Source organism: Populus alba, chromosome 18, assembly GCF_005239225.2.
Source record: "Populus alba chromosome 18, ASM523922v2, whole genome shotgun sequence".
Lineage (NCBI taxonomy): Eukaryota > Viridiplantae > Streptophyta > Magnoliopsida > Malpighiales > Salicaceae > Populus > Populus alba.
In genome coordinates, this window is record NC_133301.1 from 40,599 (window position 1) to 57,457 (window position 16,859).

Genomic DNA, 16,859 nt, shown 5'->3' on the forward strand with positions numbered 1-16,859 from the left:
AACAACATTTATAATAATAATAATAAGTATTATTATTTTTTTATTAAAAAAATGTAGACCCACGGTGTACACAAACTTATCTAAGATATCTAAGTGTATCTTATTGCTAACATTCTTTAACTTTAAACACCCCAATAAAAACTTACCCTCCAAAAAATAATAGTACGACGACGTTCCAAAACTGATAAAACTATAAAAGACCCCAATCAATTATTAAAACAATCTAATTAATTGCAGCTTACTCATAAGTCATAGCCCAAGGTCGGTCGAATCAATTGCTGCCTTTTCTTTGCTCTCGTTATCAATGGTTTGGGCCTTTACATGGAATGGCCCAAGGAGCCCCGATCGAGTTATAAGTAAGAAAAATTTAAAATTAAAAAACAAAAAACAATAGGAGAATATAATAATGGTCTTGTTGGTTGTGGTGGCGGTGGCTGCCATTACGGTTCTTTTAATTATTGAAATTGAAAAGTTTCAAGTTCAAAAAACCCTACTAGAACCCTAACTAAATAGTATATAGTCAACTCTTTTTGGTCTGCAATACACAAGTTGCATTTGCAGTAATAGTAAGAGGAGGAGTAGAGCAGCGGGAGGAGAAAAGAAGAAGCAGCAAAAATGCCGCTGGGTGAAAAAGCAGGATTTGAAAAGAGCCAATCTCGATACTGTGGAGTGGAGACAGAGTTCAACGATGACATTCCTCAGCTTCTCAATTTTAACCTCTCTACTGGCTCCTTCGATTTCGTTGTCGCTCCTCTGGTTCGTCCTTTTCCTTTCTTTTTCTTTTTATTTTTTTTTAATATAATATAACATAATTTGATTTCTGGTGGCTAGTTAGCCATTCATATATCTCTTTTTTTCCCCTCTTATTATTTGTGTGAATGGTAGTAGGCTCAATATTGATGTTTTGGCAGCCTTTCCTTTCGCCTTTTTCGCAGTTGCAGTCTGCAGCATTATTCTTATTGCTGCTTCTATTCCTAGGCTACGCTACCCTACCCTACCCTACCCTACGCTAGGCTTGGCTTCCAACATTAACGTCTTATAGTTATACTTTTATTGTTATTAAGCTCTTGCTTATATTGTGAATATATGATTTTAGCAGCCAATTATTCAATTTGATCTATATATCTGTATTTTGTGAGGTCTTTTGACGTTATTGCATAATAATTGTGATTGTATCCTTGCAACCTGGTTGGTGGCTGGCACAGATGAATCCCACATATCGGCCCAGCTTGCTGGAAAAAGATGGGGTTCTTCCATTTGCTGCATCAGACCTTGTTTTGAGTCCTTCCCAGTGGAGCAGTCATGTTGTTGGTATCAACTCTTCTAGACCGCATTTTAATTCTGCACTTTTCTTCTTCTTCTTCTTTTAAAATTTTCATGGCATGCATCCCTTCTAACTCTCTGTCTCATGTCTGAATTCTTGTTTTTTCTCAGGAAAACTTAGTTCTTGGATTGACTTGGATTCAGAGGACGAAGCACTTCGGATAGATTCCGAAACCACATTGAAACAAGAAATAGCGTGGGCTAATCATCTCTCTGTACAGGTGAATTTAAATCCTGAAATTTAAACTGTTTCCTTACTTTATTCTTCTAAAGTTACTATGTATTTCAGTTGCCTCTACCCTCATATGGCACAACTTTGACTGGAAAATTGTGGAGAAACCAAAAACTTGATTAAAAACCAAACCCTTTTCTGTTCCATGTCAATAAGAAGGCAGTCATAGGAGGTGTATCAGCATACAGAAATTAGTTTGTTCAAGACAAATTTTGATGTTGATACCTCTTCTGTTCAGCATCTTCAATAGCTGTTCTTTCCACTTTTGTCTGTCCTGGAGAAAACAAAAGGCACAGGTTGTTGCACTTTTCCGGTGTACCCCATCATGCAACATTTATCCCCTTCCTGGTGTTCATTCATCTTTAATGTTTGTGCTGTGGTAGTTTTTTGTGCTCTAGATATGGTTCTTTGAGAAAAACCATTTTAAGAGCTTATGGTGTTAAGGCTCTCATTGTCTGCTGCAGGCATGCATTCTTCCTCCTCCCAAGGGTGCATCCTGTGCTAATTATGCCAGGTGTGTAAATCAGATTTTGCAGGGCCTAAACAATATGCAGGTAACTTTCTTCATTCAAATCAATCTCTCAATATTTTTTCCTTGATTAGTGATTTCATTTATGTTCTCTTTTTTTGTTATTGTCTCTATTCTCATTACTTTTTTTAATAAAGTTGTGGCTTAGGATTCCTCTGGTGAAGACTGATGATGATGCTATGGATGCGAACTCTACTAGTTTTGTAAGTGACTTCCCTTTCCATTTTGCCTTTTTCTTTCAATTTATTAGATCTATAATATTCATTCCAAGTCAAAATGGTAAGATATATATATATATATATATATATATATATATAATTGTACTTGGTCTTAAAATCTTCAAAGCACAATGATTTGGCTTGGTTGAAATAAATTTTAATGGAATACCATGTGGTCTAATGGGACTATTTTCATTGAAAACTTAATACAACATTTTATGTTGCTCAACTTCTTTTTCTTCTTTTCATGCACAGATTGATTCCTGGGAATTATGGAATTCATTTCGTCTTCTCTGCGAACATCACGGTCAGCTGTCCATTGCACTTGATATCTTGTTAGTCTAATCTCTCTTGCATTATTTTTTAATGGTTGCCAGTTTTTTCACCAACTTTATTTGATTAATGATAATAATTGCATGTTCTCTAGGAGTTCCCTGCCTTCAGTGAACTCACTTGGCCGTTGGTTTGGAGAAACTGTTGCTGCAGCCATAATCAATACGGATGTGAGAATATTTTGATATCTATACAGTAAACTAATTGATTGCATGCTGCTCCTTTAACCATGTGGTTTTTAAGTGGAGCTTTGTTTAATTTACCAGTCCTTCCTAACAAATGGACGGGGTTACCCATGCCTGTCAAAGCGCCATCAGAAACTGATTACCGGGTTCTTTAACCATTCAATACAGGTATATAAAGAATATTTTCTTGGCTCCATTGCTCATATGAATTTTTTTCTTACCGTCTTTTGACGAGTTCTTATATTTCTCCCTCCATGCTGAGTAGCAGTATATGTTACAATAGTTTACTCAGTATATCTCACAAGTGATTTGAGTGTTTCATCTTGTACTCTTGTACATCAATTTTAATTCTCTGAATCAAGTTTCAGATATGGTCGTATTAATGGATGACCTGGTATGATTGATCTTAAGGTGATTGGTATTAGGAAACTTACACATATTGTACTTGTTGCATAGGAAGGCAACTTTTACTTGGAAACCTTATGAGACACATAATCCAGTGTATTCTGTTGTTATATTTTGATTTTCCTCGTATGAATTGCTATTATTGGGCACAGATATTACAAATAATTGCCAGCATGCAAATTTACTAACCATGGTCCTCGGAAATATCTTCTCAGATTGTAATTTCTGGCAAACCTGCACACAGTATTCCCAGACCAAGTTCAGATTTAGCAGCCAATAATTTTGATAATAATGGTGAAAGTAAGTTACTGTAAGTTTTACTGTTGGTTTTTAAGTCGTGTACATGTCAATGATTGCCACTGTTATGCTTATTTGATTGTGAATGTACTTCCTGGACATCCCTCTTTATATATAATAATCGCTCTTATTTATGTGTGCGTGCATAAACACTTATGTTTTTCAATAGTAGACAGCCTTAGTCCATGCTTCTGTTTATAGGTCCACAAAGACATCCCCTCAGGCCATATTTGGACTATGTGGGCTTTCTCTTCCAAAGGATGGATCCCCTTCCCGAGCAAGAACGTTTTGAAGTAAATGGCTTTCTGTGCTTTCACACACACGCTAACACACCCCATTCCAAATCATTTTCCCTGTTAGATAGGGATGCTTACTTTCTTTTCTTCCCATGCTAATTTGTTTTTTGACTGCTTTAATCTCTTATGCCAGCTTGGTTACAGGGATTTCCTACAGTCTCCGTTGCAGGTGAGCTTTTCCATCACATCATCTAGTCTTATCTCATTCTCTAAATATTCTTTCTCAATGTATTTTTGCTCAAAGTCAAGTCTTTGCACTGTTGTTCTTTTTGGTGGCTTCTTGCATTGTCCTCAAGTAACTATTGGGTGCATCTGCTACTGTAATTCAGCCTCTCATGGATAATCTAGAAGCCCAAACATATGAGACATTTGAGAGAGACTCAATGAAATACATCCAGGTATGATTGATATTAAATTTGCATCTGTTTGTCTTCATATATATATATATATATGGTAAGACATGCTGTGGGATGCAGTTGAAATAGTCACAATCTTTGGATATTCAATCATGGACAAGTACAGGCTTAATGTACTGAATTGATTGTCACTGCAGAGATTAAAACCTAGAGATTGAATTGGGTTATAAATATTCCAATTGATGAATGGGTCAAAGATAAAAGCTTTGATCTAGTATCCATCTCCAGATTATCAGTTGTGATAATTTTATATAACATGCTTGTATTTTGTAGTACCAAAGGGCAATCAGTAAAGCTTTGCTGGACAGGGTCCCTGATGACAAAGCAAGTGCAACCACTGTAAGCTACCATTTGCCTTTTCACATTCTATTTTGGCTGACAGCCCACTTCTATTTTGTTGGTGTTTATCTTCTTGTACCGCACTTATTACCAAATGAACATGATGTAGTTGCGATGCTAAGACATGATTTATGCATTTGTAAATTTTGGTCAGGTACTGATGGTTGTTGGAGCAGGACGTGGACCTCTTGTGAGGGCATCGTTGCAGGTGTTTTCCTATGCCATCTGCAACTTTTAACCTGTGGTTGTTTTTATTTGTGTCTCATTCTTCACTTTAATTGCTTACAGGCAGCTGAAGAAACTGGACGTAAGCTGAAAATTTATGCCGTGGAGAAAAATCCCAATGCAGTTGTCACACTTCATGTGAGTTCCAATGGTAGTTATTATGTCTTAGAATATGTTTACCAAAAATATTATGCTTGTGTGTGCAAACTGTTGTACATTATAGGAGTGTTTAAAAAAACCAATCAACTGATTAAATTGAAAAAACTGAAAAAAATTTAACTGAAAAAACCAAACCGAGAAAAAAACCGAAGAAACCAACTTAAAAACCAAAAAAATCACTCTGTTTGGTTCGGTTTTGGTTTCAAAAAGCTGAAACTAATTGAAACGGATCAAACCGAATCAGCTCAAACCAAATTTGAACAGAAAAAAGGGGTATAAATAGTTTACTTAACCTGACCCTAAACCATATTTTCCCATTTTCCTTTGACAGCAGCTGCCCCTTCCCTTCCAATCTCTCTTGTTCACCCTGTTCTTTTCCTTTGACAGAGAGTAGCAGACCCAATCCATTTTTCCCCACCACTTTTTCCCCTCCTCTATCTTCCTTTACTCGTAGCCCACCATTGCTAGTGCTGATGTGATTATGCTTGACTTAGGCTTTGGCTTGCCAATTTTAAACCTTATCTCAACATGCTTTTTCTTTTCTTTTTTATTGTTTTAGACTTGATCTTACTACTTGAGTCCTTTTAAGAGTCCAGACTTGATCTCCCCTTTCTTTTGCTTGATTTTCTTTGACTTATTCTTTTAAGAGTCCAGAAATTATGGTTTCCCGGTTTTTAATGTAAAAAAACTGAACTTGACCAAACCGAACCGGTTCAGTTTGAACTGGTTTTTGGTTCTGTCCGGGTCATATTCTCAAGAAATATCATTTCCTGATTTGGTTGGATTTTTTGACCAAAACCAGACCGAACTAGACTGTGAACACCCCTAGATTATGTTTACCAAAAATATTAAGCTTGCGTGTGCAAACTGTTGTACAATATCAACTTGGACATTCATTATACGAGTCTAGAGAATCCCTTAGGAATTGAAATACAACAGATCCAATCTAGTTTAATGTTAAGACATGTGTAAACACATGTTCTTTTTTTAATCATATTTCTCTAATATCTTGGATCTCAGAGTTAACATGGTATTTGTTGCAACAGAGCTTGGTTAAGTTAGAAGGGTGGGAAGATATTGTTACCATAATTTCTTGTGATATGCGTTTCTGGGATGCTCCTGAAAAAGCTGATATCTTGGTATGTGATTATTTTGTGGTTAATCTGTTGGGCATATCATTCTGGATGTTAATGACTACCTGCTCATGTACGTGCCTTCTTTTGGTTGCTTTCCAGGTTAGTGAATTGCTGGGTTCTTTTGGTGACAATGAGCTATCACCTGAATGCCTTGATGGTGCCCAAAGGTTCTTGAAGCAAGATGGAATCTCAATACCATCATCGTATGTAAAATCATTTTTGTTGAACTGTTTTAAAACTTGTTCTTCTAATATATTGTACAAAGTTATGGTGAATTATCTGTTGCCTATGTTTATGTTCATCACATATGTGGGTAAGATAGAACAATTGGACGTTATTGGCCTGAAGTGATCTTTCTACCTGGCCCCCCTAGGGCCTCATTGATGCTGATTCATTCTCTGTGTGTTTATCTTGACATGTTATCATCAGTTTATTGAGCAGCATAAAATGATACATTGATATGTGTAAATTTCCAGGCTCAGATTGTAATCTGTTGTGATGAACATTTCACTTGATCAATAGTTAATCCTGCCAATTTTGGGGTAGAAGGGGCTTTTCTGTTGGTGTGCCTTATGGATCATCCTCCGAGTTGATGTCAAATATAAATTGGCCATGGGAACATACATGGGAATTTTCTCCCAGAACCTTGTAATCACTTACAGAAAAGACAAGGTTTCCCAGCCAAAACCAGACCATTATTAACATGATTCTTATTCTAAGTCAGGTCCTCTTTTTGACCACAATGCCTTATATCTGTTTAATACCTAGCCGTTATGTCCTTAAACATTATACATTGATGTTCCTTGAAATATATTTAGAATCTTGGTTTGGCAGCCAGCATGAAGATTACTTTGGGAATTTAATTATAAATTGTGAAGTGCAATGCGTCTTGATCCAAAATTTTCTTTTCCAGGTACACTAGTTTTATCCAACCACTGACAGCTGCCAAGCTATATAATGATGTATGTCCTTTGAATTTTCTCTTCTGTTCTTTTCCTGTTTCTACTGGAATAATGTAATTGGTTTTTTTCTTTTCTTTTCTTTTTGTGCAGGTTAAGTCACACAAAGATCTTGTACACTTTGAGACTGCATATGTTGTCAAAATGCATAATATAGCAAGGCTCACCCCTTCCCAACCTGTAAGTCACTTCACAGCATGCTAATTGATATCTGGGCACTGTTTAGGTCCATGTCTTTGTGCAATCGAAGTGGCTAATCCACTGCATTGCATGCTAGGCCTTTTATCTGATCAGTTCATGATTCTTAGCAATTAATGAATTCTTAGGCAATGATTAATTAAGCAAATTATGTATTTCGTGCATTGTTCTTTCTGATCTTTCTTCAGCTGATAAAATATTTAGATCAATTGGTTTCAGCTACTGATGTATTCTTTTTCTGTACAGGTCTTTACATTTACCCACCCAGATTACTCAACCAAAAAAAGCAATCAACGCTACAAAAGGTTGCAGTTTGAGATACCAAGTGACACTGGATCAGCTATGGTGCATGGTATGCTGTAACCTAGTCTCATTCCTATTTTGTGCGTAAAGTTTTTACTGTTAGTTAGTGTTACCAGTTGATTACCATTTCTGGAATCTTGACTTCTACTCCTACTAATTTGATTTGCTGTTGTTTGGAGTATGATCTTGAAACTCTTGACAAGTTAGAAATTGGATGTTGTAGGAGAACACTGAATTTTGATAGATCCATGCGTAACTTAATCAAAGTTCAGAACACCCGTGTATGAATTTGAGTGCGCACATTATAGAAATGTGGTATAGAAATAACTAAATGCAATGGAGATTCCACTTTGCTTAGTAGCTGAAGATCTCATGCAAATAGTTAGAGGAAAGATTGGATCAACACAAGGTTAGTCAAAATATATCATGAAATGGAGAACCATGGTATGGAAATAACTAATTGCAATGGAGGTTCCACTTTGCTTAGTAGTGAAGATCCCATGCAAATAGTTGAGGAAAGAACACGAGGTTAGTTAAAATATATCAGGAATATAGAACCAGCTAGGCAGTTGAGACTTTGAAAACTTAAACTGAAGACCATCATATAACTCCACTATTGTGCTCAGTTCGAGGTTCAATCATCCTCTGGTATCCTATTGAAAGTTACTTCTTGCAACCTTTTGAGATGAGTAAGTTTGGAGTATTGTTTCTTGAAAGCCAAAATTGTATTTTCCTTTTTGCACAGGATTTGCTGGCTATTTTGATGCAGAGCTTTACAAAGATGTTCATCTTGGCATTGAACCATCAATAGCGACACCAAATATGTTCAGCTGGTATGACATTTGATTTTGTGCATGAATTAGTCATCCACAGGTCATAAGTTCAATGAGTATATATGGATTGGGCGTTCCTTTCACTGCCCCCCTGAAAGCATGATTTTTATATTCCCTTCTCTCATATTTCAAGATACCCACCTGTATTTTATGTGCTTGGCATTGTGAGTGTTGAAAGAATTCTAGTTAATTCATCATGTATTAGCTTAATTTTTTTGTTGTGATAACTGGTGAGGTCTAAAATATGAGAATGCGTGCCTAAATATTATTGTAAACGGGTGATTGTCTATTTTCCAGGTTTGCAATATTCTTCCCTCTTAGGACACCAGTTTGCGTAAAGTCTGGTTCTCCTTTGGAAGTACATTTTTGGCGATGTTGTGGTTCTTCTAAGGTTAGTACGTAATTGGTTTCATAATTGCTGCTTTTATTATGATTATTATTTGTGTACATACAGCTTTTTTATTGCTTAGCATTGAGTATGTATAAAGAATCTCTTAGTTATATCCTTGTTAGCGGAAGATGGATCCATCTTGATGCTCGAAATGACCTGTTTGATGCAGGTTTGGTATGAATGGTGTGTGGCATCTCCTAACGCATCAGCTATTCACAACAGCAATGGTCGTTCATACTGGGTTGGTCTCTAGGGTTTTCCTAAATTTTATGGAAGCATTTATTAGTCATGAAGGGCGGGTACCCTTGCAATACCGCGGACAGGAACGATGTCAGTCATTCTAGGAGGGCGATGAATTCTGGGTCGACTAGATGTAAGACTATGTTAATTGTGCTGCCCTTGTGCAAGAGCGGGTGAAATATACTTAGATCCCTATTCAAGCGAGTCGTTGTGCAAGTTACTGGCTGTCAAATATAGCATTTAATGAAATTCCAGATTGTTTTTCACAAATTATTTTAATTGACCGCACAGACTAATTAGACCTGCTCATGGGCTCTGTCGTTTTTTGTTGGCCTGATAATTTAGTCGGGCTGCATCTTTAGCTGTTGTCCTGCGGACATGACCTTTGAGACTTGGCAAAGCTGGGTCGAGTTGAAATACCTGTCTAGGCCCCATCAGGTCTTTCAAGCTCGAACCGGCCTGTTGGACAATCAATTGAATGCTTTGTAGAAGAGATTATTAACTGCCCTACCTGCACATATGTGTATGCATGAGCATTTTTCTTCTCTGTTTCATGACGAGATCTAATGAGCTTTAGACCATCCAAAAGCAGTAACTTTCTTGCCGACCATCCTATGGTTTGAACCCGAGATTTCTAAATGAAACCCTATTTTATAGAAACTCAAATCTTAATGACTGGATTGCGCGTTCAACGCAAAGTGCCAGGACTGGAAGCTCCCGTTGAGTTTGAGTTGAGGTAGCATCCATCGGATTTGAAATTTCAATTTTAATCTCGTCGTCCAGTTGATTTTTAACATTGAAAAATTTTAAGAGCTTGGCCGAGAACCCATTTGCGAAATTTGGCTGCTCCGGGTGACTGATGAACAACCGTCATTACCAATGGAATTAATCACTTTAAATAAGATAATATACTTTTACTAAGATTTTGAAGTAAAATTCAAAGCTAAACCATGTCAAAATCTAAAACTAAATCAAGCATTTATTTTGAATTAAATAACATTTTTGATGGCATATCTTGAAGTTTTAGCGAAAAAAACTTGCATAATATAAGTAATCTCTTGAAGAAGAAAGGGACGAGGAAGGAGGCTGACCTGTGGTGGAAGCTTGGCTGCAACGAGGAGGCTCTGCTGGTGGCAAAGCAAGCTTTTGTGAAAGGAATGGTGGCCGATTCGGTTGCTGATGAAGGAAGAAGAAAAGTTACAGAGGCGAGAAGCTCGGCGGCACACTCACTAAATGAAGTGTTCGAGCGGTTGATTTTGTGATGGATATGGAGGTTTTCAAGTCAGTGGTGACGATGTTGGCGGCTGAATGCTGCGGTGGAGAGAGAGAGAGAGAGAGAGGCAGGTTCTGCTGGCAGCAGAAATTGGGTTAGGGATGCTAGTTTTTTGGTTGTCTTTGGACCCAAATTTCTTCCTCGTTGAAACATGAAAATCACATCTATATATAGGTGGTGGAAGAGGAACACTTTGTCTCTTCTAGTGCCAAATTCCAGCCCTTGGTTCGACCCGAAAACACTCCAATCACTACTTCAAAGAAGCAATGATGAATTGCCAGTTTTGTGCAGGAAAATGGTTGGTCGGGTTGACCACTTTGGGGCGGTGCCGCCGCCTCTACAGACTCGATTGGCCAAAACTATTTATACTAAGGTGTAGTCAGGTGTCAGGGTATCGTTTTCGTGCAAGTTTCATTTAATTTGGGGAATAAACGAGGGGTCAAACGCCTTGGGAAGAAGGCTCATCGGGTAGCCTCTCTGAAGAAGATGATGAATAGTAAATTTCTGCCAATTACAGTTTAGTCCTTTAATTTGTGATTTATCTCTAATTACACCCCTGATTAGCCTCAAACTTTCAATTTTGTTTAATTTCACCCTTGCCGAACTTCAATTTGAACCCTATATTTCTATGCCTTTTCCAGTTTGGTCCTTGGTTTTGGATTTATTTAATTAAGTCCCTAATTGGCCATCAAACTTCAATATTTATGCAATTAAGCACCTAATTTGACCAAATCAACTCTTAAAAATTATAATTTGACCCTAAAACTTTAATTTCTTCTAATTACAGCCCAAATTGAGTTAAAAAGTAATTTTTCTTGCAATCAAACCTTCTATAAATTCAATTGAACTTTCAATAAAATCCAATTTTGAACTTTTCTCCTCAAATTGAATTTTCTTTTCATACAGGGCTCTCATCATTCAAGTATATACTATCAAAATTTCAATCTTTGTATTTTTTAACCTCTTTAATCAATTGTTCTGACCATTTACTGCGCACTCCAGCCTCCTATTATTTTTTCTAATTTCTTCTGGCTATATATTTATTTATTTTATTATTTATTATTATATATTTTTATTTTTTATTTATTTATTTTTTATTTTTGTGTGGGGACCCAAAAATGGGTTACAACAACACCTAGGAAATGTTTTGTAATTGGTTGAACCTATCTCCCTCTTTTCCTACATATTTGTCTTCAATTTTAAACAACTCCTTACTTAATGCTACTTTTTTATGCCTATTGATTAATTTTTTTAATTACTTTTCAGTTTCCTTAAATTTCCAATATGAACTCTAAAATCAAGATTAGGATTTTTCCTATATGTTTCCACGTAACGAAAATCCTTCCATCCTACACCATTTTAGGTTGTATTAACATTATAAATTAAATAAGATTTTCAACAAAACACTTCCCCTTTTAAATTTTTCTTCTTGGCCGAACCTCTCAAGGGTTCCTACCTAAAATGTTTTTCAAAATTCTTGCTTATATCTACCAATTAAGCCTTATCTTAAGATTATACCATGTAATTTATGCAAATAACCTACTTTTACTAATTTCTCATAAACCCTAAAGTTCTCGAGGATTGAAGATTTTGCTTTCTACCCCACAATCTCACCTCAAAATACATTATTTGAGTTTAATAGATATTTTACCTTATTTCTTGATCTTAGTTGAACTTGATTTGAACAAGTTCTTGATCAAATCTTCTCTTTTCCTCCTTTTTATTCTTGATCTTTCTTTAAGTTCTTGTTTCCTTCTATTGTGTTCTTGGTTATACGTGTTTTCTCTTCATTTTCTTTATTTGTTTCTCCCACAATATCCTCTTTGCTATTCTTTTAATCCATCATGACCATAATTTCCTTTAGGTGTGAGAATATGAATTACATGTTTAAAACTTCTTTTTTTCTCTCTTTCCCTCCCCCTCCCTCCCTCCCTCCCTCTCTAAAAAAGAGCTTGTTTTATTTTTAGTTCTTAAGTTTCCTATTTCCTAATTGTGGCCCTCCCCTCCTAGGTCAATCTTAGTATTCAACTCTAATCCCTTTTCTTTATACAATTTTAATCCTCCTTTCTTTTATTTTAGACCCTTAAAAGAAAACATTATTTATTTCATATTATTCTTCTTACAATAAAAGCTTGTGATTTTATCTCCATTGCCAAGTCCTCTTGGATCTCCATCGGGACTTGTGGCAATACATGCAAGGGGTCTACCATGGCCTTCCAAAGTAATTACACATGAAACACATCATGCACTTTTGATATCATTGGAGGTAGTTCCAACTAATAGGCTACTGATCCAATCCTCATAATGACTTTGAATGGACCAATATACCTTGGAGTTAACTTACCTTTCATTTCAAACCGAATGATATTCTTCCATGGGGCAACCTGTAAAAACACTCAATCCCCCAACTTAAACTCCAAGGGTTTTTTTTTATTATTATCAGAATAGATTTTCTGTTTATCTTTGGCCATCTTCATTCTTTTTTTTATTACCTTCACCTTATTAGTAGTAATCCGTACCAAATCCAAACCCAACAACTTCCTATCACTTACTTCCTCCTAAAATACCAAAGTGTAACATTTCCTTCAATATACTGCCTCAAAAGAGGCCATCCCTATTTTAGCTTGATAACTATTATTATACATGAACTTAACCAAAGGTACGTGATCTTTCCATTTTCCTCTAAACTCTAGGACACAAGCCCTTAACAACTCAAAAGTTTGTACAATTCTTTTTTTTTTTTTGTCCGTCTGTTTATGGGTGAAAGGAAGTGCTCAACTTTAGTTTTATCCTTAATACATGATGCATACTTGGCCATAACCAAAAGGTAAACCATGGATCTCAGTCGAATACAATTATTATCGATAACCCATGTAATCTTATCGATACCTTTGCTAGTTTATCAATGGAGTCAGTCCTTATATATAAAAATAAAACAAACTTGGTTAATCGATCTACAATCACCTAGATGACATCATTACCCTTCATTCTTTTTAGCAACCCTGATACAAAATCCATCAAGATATCCTCCCACTTCCATTCTAAAATCAGAAGGGGTTGCAATTTTCCTGCAAGTTTTTGATGTTCAACCTTCACTTGCTGACATATTCCATAAGTCGCTACAAATTCCACAACTTCCCTTTTCATTCACGGCCACCAATAAAACTCTTTTGGTGCTTCCAGGTTACATTATAAATTTATAGTCATGAGCCTTAATTAGCAATTATTCCTTTTAATCTTTATCACCATGTTCATATGCTTGCCCGCCATGGCCACTATGCCATCTCTTAAAACTTGAAAAGACATTTCAACACCTGAATTTATCTCTTTCTGATTAGTACTTAAAAGTGCATTTTAATCAAGGTTTTATATCATCATTTTGCACTTGAAGTATCAATAACTCCTTAACTAAAGCATCTTTTATAATAACATACCTAATAATATAAGATACCTTTAATTTAAGGTAAATGTTCATCTTAAATGCAAGCCTATCATATAAATGAAAGGATTGATAGATGAGTTTAAGTATTGAAATTGAAAGGATACAGAGAGGGCCAAACTTAGAAAAGAGATGTTGGTGCAGTCCGACCTGAAAAACTGTTTGGTAATTGGGTCATATCTCAAGTTCTAAATGTCCAAATGACCTTAATTTTTTGGACAGATTCGGTAAGACATAGGCCTACAACTTTCATGTGGAGTCCAAGATTTAAAAAGGCCGTTTTCAAGTCTAAATTATATCAACAACGGAGAAGTCCGAATCTGTCTTGCAGCCTAGACATTGTTCAGTGTTCAACCCATATCTCGAGTTCTAGAAGTCCAAATGACCTCAATTTTTTTTCCTGAAAAGATAAGACAATTTCCTATAACTTTCAGAGTACAATTGGTTTTAGTTTTGACGTTAGAAATGACGTTTTATTCAGACAAGAAGATAAGGATTTTCACCAAGTCAAGAGTTGGCCACCCACTCAACAATTAGTCATCAAATCAATAGTTTCAAATTTTGGCCTATAAAAGGAGGCATTTGCCATGCATTTAGGCATCTTGGTTGTTCAGATCAAGATCATGCTCTTTATTTCTTTCTTTATATTTTTTGTAATTCTTAAGTTTTGCTTTCATTAATATCTTGTTTATGCTTTTCATTTCCTTTTCTTTACTTAGTTAACTTGTATCTTATTTATGTTCTTATTTTGTTTATTTATTTTTCTCTTCTTCATTATGTTTATCTAAGTTTATTACGTCAAGGTGAAAATGTTACACTAATGGTGTAAGAATAAGTATAGTGTAAACTCAATATAGACCTTAATGTTTAATATTAACATGTCTAATCTTTTTATCTTACTAATTCTTAATACCTTACTTGTTAAATGGTTAATCTAGATTTGTGTTGTATAACACTTGATACAACAAATGCTTGGCACTCTCATACCTACACATGTGCTACGAAAGGAACTTGATTTGTTGTTAACATAAGTTAGCATCATGAATTCCTGACAATATTTAAAAGTTTGGTGTTACTTAAATAAGATAATTAATATGATCATGTTAACAATTTATAATGAGCTATTAATGACAAATTATCCAATTGGAACCTCCTTTGTGTGTGGTTTCCAGTTGAATAATAAGAGTTTATACAATACTTGTTTGACATGCCATTAGTGGATCCTCTAACCTTGAAATTTGTTTTCATCATTGTTTAATCCTTACATTAATCTTTCATCTCAAAGTTCTCATCAACTTCTTTTTTTTCTTTATTATTGTTGTTGTTGTCGTCTATAATTTATACAATTAACTTTCTTGTGGTTTAACCCCGGTCTTGCAGGGTTATTTATTTTTTTAACACTCCTACACTTGGGAGAAGACATTAATCTTTTGGTTATGTCAAATTTTTAGCGCCGTTGCCGGGGAGGTAAATTTCTGTACAAATCATAAATTTTGTTATATTTTTCTCCTTTCACTTTTCTTTTATCTAACTTTTGTTTCTTGTGTTTTATCTCCTTTTCTTTTTATTTTTCTTTTCTTTTTTTTATTCTCTTCTTACACATGCATGAGAGTTTGGTCACGTACATTAAATGATAGACTTTGTAGGGCATCCTTATCTTTTTTAGAAAACATGGTTGAAGAGGATAATCAGTCATTTTATAATAAGAATAATGAGAATAATCAGGTTAGAACACTTAAAGACTACATGAATCCAACAATAACAATTGCGCGGTCATGTATATTTTTTCCTCCTAATGCATCTCATTTTAATTTTAAGCTATACATTATTCAACTTTTACCTTCTTTTCATGGCTTAGATCTAGAAAATCCATACTTGCATTTAAGAGAATTTGAGGAAGTTTGTAACACTTATAATGACTCAAATTGTAGCATGAACACCATCAGATTAAAGCTTTTTCCTTTTTCTTTAAAAGATAAAGTTAAAACATGGCTATAAAATTTGAGATCAGGATCCATTCGTACTTAGGATGAAATACAACAATAATTTTTAAAGAAATTTTTTCCATCTCACATATCAAACTCTTTCAAAAGACAAATCACCACTTTCACTTAAAAACCAGGTGAAACATTTTACTAGTGTTGGGATAGGTATCGAGACTTGCTTAATATTTGCCCTCATCATGATTTTGAAACATGGAGATTGGTTTCATATTTTTATAAAGGGTTAACACCTAAAGATAGACAAATGATATAATTAATGTGTAATGAAACTTTTGAAGATAAAAACCCTAATAAAGCAATGAAGTACATAGATTTGCAAGCTAAAAATGCTCAAAATTAGAACACTACGGGCACTTATGAGGCACCAGGTAAAACTCAACCTCATACATCCAGTGCAGGTATGTACAATCTTAGGGAAGACCATGACCTCCAAGCCAAGTTTGCATCTTTAGCTAGAAAAGTCGAGGCACTAGAATTGAAAACGAGTCTGCAATTAAAATCTGTTCAAGACATTATGTGTCAAATCTGTGAAACAAATAAACACTTAACCAATGACTATCCATCTTTGCCTTCTTTTAAGGAATGTCTTCATGAACAAGCTAATGCTTTAAACAGTTTTCAAATGCCCAATCATAACCCACACTTGCAAAATATACAACACTGGTTGAAGAAATCATCCAAATTTCAATTGGAAAAGTGATAACAATAATGCACAAACTTCACAACCACCGTTTCAAGCACACCATAATTTCTAAAATTCTCATGGATATAAACCTCATTATGCTCCACCTCCTAGAAGAAATCTTGAGGAAACATTGAATTTATTCATTGAAAAGAAAGAGACAATCAACACTCAACTTGCTCAAAGCATGACAAATTTTAAAGATACTCTTTGTCGCACGTCCCCCACGCGGCATCCAATGGTGATTTTTCATTTATTTTGCTTGATTGGTTATTTGGAGTCACCACCTAGTATTTTGATCACTAGGAATCCTAACTAGTCTTTCAGAGATTCTAAGGCAAGGGACTGGTTGCGTAAAGGGAAGGTATTAGCACCCCTAGTACGCCTTACCTAAGGTAAGTTGTTTGGTGTTTGGTTTGTCTTATAATTGTTATGGTGTTGGTGT

At 35.3% G+C, this 16,859-nt stretch overlaps 1 protein-coding gene across 1 annotated transcript; it reads left to right on the forward strand.

The window, feature by feature from the left end:
• The first annotated feature begins 381 nt into the window (after positions 1 to 381).
• On the forward strand, positions 382 to 9,324 carry LOC118059448 (protein arginine N-methyltransferase 1.5). The gene is made up of 23 exons (XM_073406333.1): positions 382 to 756; positions 1,206 to 1,311; positions 1,435 to 1,544; positions 2,020 to 2,109; positions 2,222 to 2,287; positions 2,558 to 2,637; positions 2,730 to 2,805; positions 2,902 to 2,988; positions 3,441 to 3,525; positions 3,724 to 3,815; positions 3,952 to 3,987; positions 4,148 to 4,216; positions 4,508 to 4,573; positions 4,728 to 4,781; positions 4,862 to 4,936; positions 6,004 to 6,096; positions 6,193 to 6,296; positions 7,007 to 7,055; positions 7,146 to 7,232; positions 7,497 to 7,602; positions 8,299 to 8,386; positions 8,684 to 8,777; positions 8,947 to 9,324. The coding sequence occupies exons 1-23, from the start codon at positions 616 to 618 to the stop codon at positions 9,028 to 9,030; spliced, it is 1,938 nt and encodes a 645-aa protein (XP_073262434.1). The 5' UTR covers positions 382 to 615; the 3' UTR covers positions 9,031 to 9,324.
• Positions 9,325 to 16,859: the final 7,535 nt, after the last annotated feature.